The 5,139-nt window shown below is 54.0% G+C and overlaps 2 protein-coding genes across 2 annotated transcripts in view; one reads left to right on the forward strand and one right to left on the reverse strand.

Annotated features, from left to right (window-relative positions):
• Positions 1-763, forward strand: part of GAMT (guanidinoacetate N-methyltransferase) — a gene marked incomplete at its 5' end in the record, with an annotated part of 983 nt that extends 220 nt beyond the window's left edge. Inside the window, 2 exons of the mRNA XM_010024547.1 lie at positions 166-276; positions 623-763. Of these exons, the coding sequence (XP_010022849.1) occupies positions 166-276; positions 623-763 (252 nt within the window). The remainder of the gene's footprint in view (positions 1-165; positions 277-622) is intronic.
• Positions 764-1,891: 1,128 nt separating this feature from the next.
• NDUFS7 (NADH dehydrogenase (ubiquinone) Fe-S protein 7, 20kDa (NADH-coenzyme Q reductase)) lies at positions 1,892-5,135 on the reverse strand (the record flags this gene model as incomplete). Its single annotated transcript, XM_010024548.1, has 6 exons — positions 1,892-2,079; positions 2,545-2,633; positions 3,662-3,708; positions 3,786-3,965; positions 4,595-4,712; positions 5,122-5,135. Coding segments are annotated over 6 exons (546 nt in total), but the record flags the coding sequence as incomplete, so codon positions are not given.
• Positions 5,136-5,139: the final 4 nt, after the last annotated feature.

A 5,139-nucleotide genomic window follows, 5' to 3' on the forward strand; every position in this document is an offset into this window, starting at 1 on the left:
GTGGCCTTGGCACCACTTTTGTGGTGGAGCAGTGGGGAGGGGCGGTGCATAGGGCTGGGGCAATGTCTGGGAGAAGCAAGAGCTTGGGGGGAGGTAAGGTGGGAGCTGGGTGCTGAGTGCTGAGGGCCGAGTGCTGAGCCAGCGCTCCCTCCATCCCCTCTGCAGGACCATGCCTTCCGCTTGCTGCAGCCCGGCGGGGTCCTCACCTACTGCAACCTGACCTCCTGGGGGGAGCTGCTGAAGACCAAGTACACTGACATCGAGAAGATGTTTGAGGTGAGCATTGTTCCGTGGGCTGGGGAGGGCCTGGCACCCCCGGCCCAACCCAGGGTCCCCAAAGCTGCCCCATCAGATTGTGCACCTCCTGCATCATTTGCCTGACACTGGGGTTGAGGAGCAGCACAAGAGCTCTCCAGCTGCTTAGCTCCTCCAGCCAGGGCTTAGCAGGGAACATTGAGGGAAGGTCAGCAGGTTTTTGCCCACAGCAGCCCAAGATGGGGCTCCCTGCACCGGCTAACTTGTACTGTCCTGTATCCACACAGGCTGGGGCTCAGTAGCACCTCCACTTGCATCTGGGCAGCTCAAACCATTGCTTGCTCCTTCCCACCCTCCTCTCTCACAGGAGACCCAGGTAGGGCACCTGTTGGAGGCCGGGTTCAAGAAAGAGAACATCAGCACCGCGGTGATGGACCTGGTCTCCCCCAAGGACTGCAGGTATTACTCCTTCCAGAAGATGATCACCCCCACCATCGTTAAGTACTGAGGGTGCCACCAGCCTGGCACCATCCCTTGGGGCTGCTCTGAAGCCACAGGAAGCAAACACTAAGGAAAGGAAACTGATTATGCACACTTGAGGAGGAGGAAGGCTCTTATCTCCTTTGATGCTCATGAGAAGATTGAAGCTGATTTACCTGGAGGCAGGAGGTGGCTGGAGGCTTAGGATGGAAGTCCTGGGTCTCCAGGGGACCTTCTGGACAAAAGGACTCCCTGCCCCACCAAGGATGTCACCCAGAGGATGTCACCCAGCATGAAGCCCTTGCCCTGGAGGGGCCTCTGGGCTCTGCAGAGCAAAGTCCCACCCAGCATCCAGGCATCCACCCCAAGGGCCAGTCATTTCCACTCAAGACTCAGACCTCCTTGATGAATACCTCAGTTAAGCTGTAATTCAAGAGCCTGGTGCAGAGCCTTTGGCCAAAGGGCTTCAAGGACCAGATGTTTTATCCTCTAAAACCTGGATCATTTTCAGAAATCCCGGGTGGCCAAACTCCCTGGTGGTTTTCCCAGGATTTCTGGCTGAAGCCCACTGCAGCAAGTTCTGATCCTCACAACCTCCTTGCAGTTCAACAGCGTGTAAATGACGCTTCCTCTCTTTACCCAGAAGGGATAAAATCCATTAAAAACCCCAAATGAAACCCACAGTTGCTGATTCAGAGCAAATTATTTGTCTTTCAAAAGCGTGTGTGTAATTCTGCTGTGACTGCTCCTTGTCCCAGGCCACATCCAGCACCAAAACCTGCCAGGGGCTGCTCCATTCCTCCTGTGCCAAGGAGCGCTGCAGCATTCGTTCTTAGTAGTCACATTTTTAGCATTAATATTTTACTTACCTTACAGAAATAGAATTGATTTCTGGCTGCTGTGCACACAGGTATAAAGGATTTATTAGATCCTTTGTACGAATTATAAACAAAAAGTAGGTAGTAAGAAATGAGCTCAGGGAGCAAATCCCAGGTTTCAGGCAAAGTCTTCAAGAATCTTCCTCCCTCAGAGCCATTCAGATCAGAAAACACCACAGTGAATGTTACCAAATCCAACTCCTGCTTTTTAATCTGGTTTTTAAATGAATTAAACCACTTCAGATATGAGGGATGTATTAAAGACAGAAGAGTGTCATAACCAGGTAGAGTTTTATTAGAAGGCGTGTGAGGACACGGGTTGATTGTGCGTATGAAGGCAAGCAAGAGGGGAGGTCATAAATAAAAGTCTATTTCCTGTACCAGATCTGAATCTTCTTCTCCCGTTTGATTTTCTTCTGAAGCTGCAGGATTCCATACAGCAAAGCCTCAGCAGTAGGTGGGCAACCTGAGAGAGAGAAAAAGGAAGCCACGGGGCTGCTTGCTGCACTGAAATGTAGCCAGCAGATGGAGAAGCGACAAACCCCAGGCTTTGCCCCGAAGCAGCTTCCACCTCCCTCTGCCTTTGTGTATGTCACTGGCTGTGGGGTTTAGAAAAGCAAGAGGCCGCCTGTAGGTTTTCTGGAAAGGTCTTTTTAAAACATAGAAATGCTTCACTTTTCAACGAAGTGATATCTCACAAGAGTATGTGGTTGACTAAACTAGAGCCCACACTTTACACAATGGATGCTGGTAAGTAACATCACCAGAACCACCCCACTCCTCTTACTGAAGCATCTGCAACTTCAACACCACACTTTGAAACAGAAAGAGCTTGAAAAACTACACTAAACACTGTCCAAATGGGCCAAGTTAACTTCCCTGCCGTGCTGCTCGGAGCTGGCGCCACGGCACGTGGAGCCACCCTTCCTACCTGGCACATAGATGTCCACCGGCACGATGCGGTCGCAGCCCCTCACCACGGAGTAGGAGTAGTGGTAGTAACCCCCTCCATTGGCACAGCTGCGAGAGACAGGCAGGTTTCAGCCTGGTTAAACACCGTTTGGCAGCCCCAGGAGAGGAGACGGGAGGCAAAGGGGTGCGGGAGGCAGAGGATAAAATGGGGCCTGCACCCGAGCGCCAGGGGCAAGGAGCCCCCCGCCACGTTTTACAGCTGATGCCAAGGTCCACACCGTGGCTACTCAGCCGCTCACAAGGCCTGGCAGGCAGAGGCTACACCCACAGGCTGTTACATTTCAAGCTGAATTTTAAACTTAAACAGGGGAAGTTCAGGTTTGGATACAAGGAAGAAGCTCTTTACTGTGAGGGTGCTGAGGCGCTGGCACAGGGTGCCCAGAGAAGTGGTGAATGCTCCATCCCTGGCAGTGTTCAAGGCCAGGCTGGACCGAGCCTTGAGCGGCATTGTGAAGTGTCCCCGGCCCATGGCAGGGGTTGGGACTGGATCATCTTAAGGTCCTTTCCAACCCAAACCATTCTATGATTCTATGAATCAAACCCAACCAAACCCAACCATTTTCATTACTCCTACGAAGCAGAGACAGTCCTTCCTCCATACTGCAAACCCTTTTTGATCTCACCACATCTGCACAGAGCATTTCTAGAGCTGTTCTCTCCGCTCCAGACCGTGCTGCAATGGCTGCCCTCAGCCCCAGGAGACAAACAAGTTGTCAGCTCCGCCATGCCGGAGCTGCACGAAGCTGAGGTTCTGTCTTGTGCTGCCAAAGCTGTTTGAAAGGTTTAATCTAAACACGAATTATGATATTCCGGACACATGCAAGTCCCCAGACTCTGCAAGTTGCAAATCCTGAGGGAAAACTCTGCAGTTCACAGTGATTTGACAGACATTGTTCTCCTCATCCTAATGAAAGGGAGCCTTTATGTTTCCTTTGTAACAAGGCCTCTTTATATAGTTTCAGGGGTTGGAAACAAAGTGAGAAATGGGTTCCTCTCCCTTCATCTCCCTGGCTCAAGCAGGCAACAGCAGATTTCTCCCACCAAGTACGAGGCAACAAGCATGTCCTGGCACTCACCTCCCCATGGAGACCACGTAGCGAGGTTCTGGCATCTGGTCGTAGACCTGCAGGACAGAGACAGCCCAGCTCAGCCCCCCGTTGCCTCGCAGCACGCACGAGGTGCCCAGCGCAGCCCCGGTACCTTCCGGAGAGCCGGGGCCATCTTGTTTGTCAGGGTGCCAGCCACGATCATGACATCAGCTTGCCGGGGACTGGCTCGAAACACCACCCCGAAGCGGTCCATGTCGTAGCGAGGAGCTGCCATGTGCATCATCTCCACGGCGCAGCAGGCCAGGCCGAACGTCATCGGCCACAGGGAGCTCTGCAGCAGAAGAGGCAGGTTGTGGAGAGAGCCCAGACCCTGCACGGGTGACTCAAAGGGCAAGAGGTGATCAGAGAAGGAAGCAGAACAAGAGAAGGCTCAAGGTCTGTTCAGTGCACTGGTGTCTGCCATTACGTAGGAGAGCAAACCCCACGGCTCCAGGGAACAGATGTGTAGAGATCAGAGTGTTCGCAGCCTCAGAGATGCTGAACGTGCTCAGAGGTGAAGACGCTCCCCTTAACGTGTCACACTGCTAAAGCAGCCACCTCAGGAGCCCTGCACACGGGCAGCGGTGGCTGGAGAAGGCAGAATTCAGCTAAGCCAGAGCACCCTGGATTCAGCCTTCTCCACGGCACAGAGCAGCCGCTCGTTACAGGGATTATGGAAAACCAGAAGGCACCTTCTGCTCGTGTCTGAAGGCCAGCTCTGTTCAGACAGGCAGCCTGCACTGCTCTGCACCACCCGCCTGCTCTGACACAGCACCCAAACGTCACCTCGGGCCAAGAGACTGGAGAATTTGGAAGCTATTTTTACCCTGAGGAAGAGATGGCTCAACTCCATTTCGCATCAGCACCTCAAACGTTCGATCCCATTGCTCCCTAGTGAGTACAGCGGTTTCAGGAACTCACCCTTCTTGCCCAGTTGACCAGGTCATCGAGTTTGGTGACAATATATTCACCCCTGCTACTGGGGACGTAGGACTTCTTCTGCACAACAGCTGAGCTCTTCTGCTGGACTTGGACAGAGCTAAAGGCAAAACAGTGTCAGGCTCCAGTTCTTTAGTGTCACTGCAGAACACAATCACCAGCCCCGAGGAGCTGCGGTCCCGTGAAGAACCCGCGGCACATCTCACACCCGCTGCAGGCTGTGCTTAGAGCAGGGGGAGCGATGTTCCCCTCGCTGTGGGGAGAGCAATGGAGCTTACTGCTCAGAGCCCCTGTGTTCACATTGCAGAGGGGGCCCGGTGGGGTGGTCTCCAGGCTGGCAGCAGCCTGGCAGTTAACCCTGCCTTTTAAGATGGGAACCACCGAGAAGACGGTCACGCACGGACAGAGCTGCTGCGAACGGGAGGTTTCCTGCCCTGTACCACTGGGGATCCCTCACCCGCGGGAGGACGGGCCCGGCAGAGGCGCGGGCCCTGCAGCGCCAGCGGTACCTGTCCGCGCGGTCAGCC

The sequence above is a fragment of the Nestor notabilis genome, unplaced genomic scaffold (genome assembly GCF_000696875.1).
Source record: "Nestor notabilis isolate BGI_N333 unplaced genomic scaffold, ASM69687v1 scaffold23041, whole genome shotgun sequence".
NCBI classification, from domain to species: Eukaryota; Metazoa; Chordata; class Aves; order Psittaciformes; family Psittacidae; genus Nestor; species Nestor notabilis.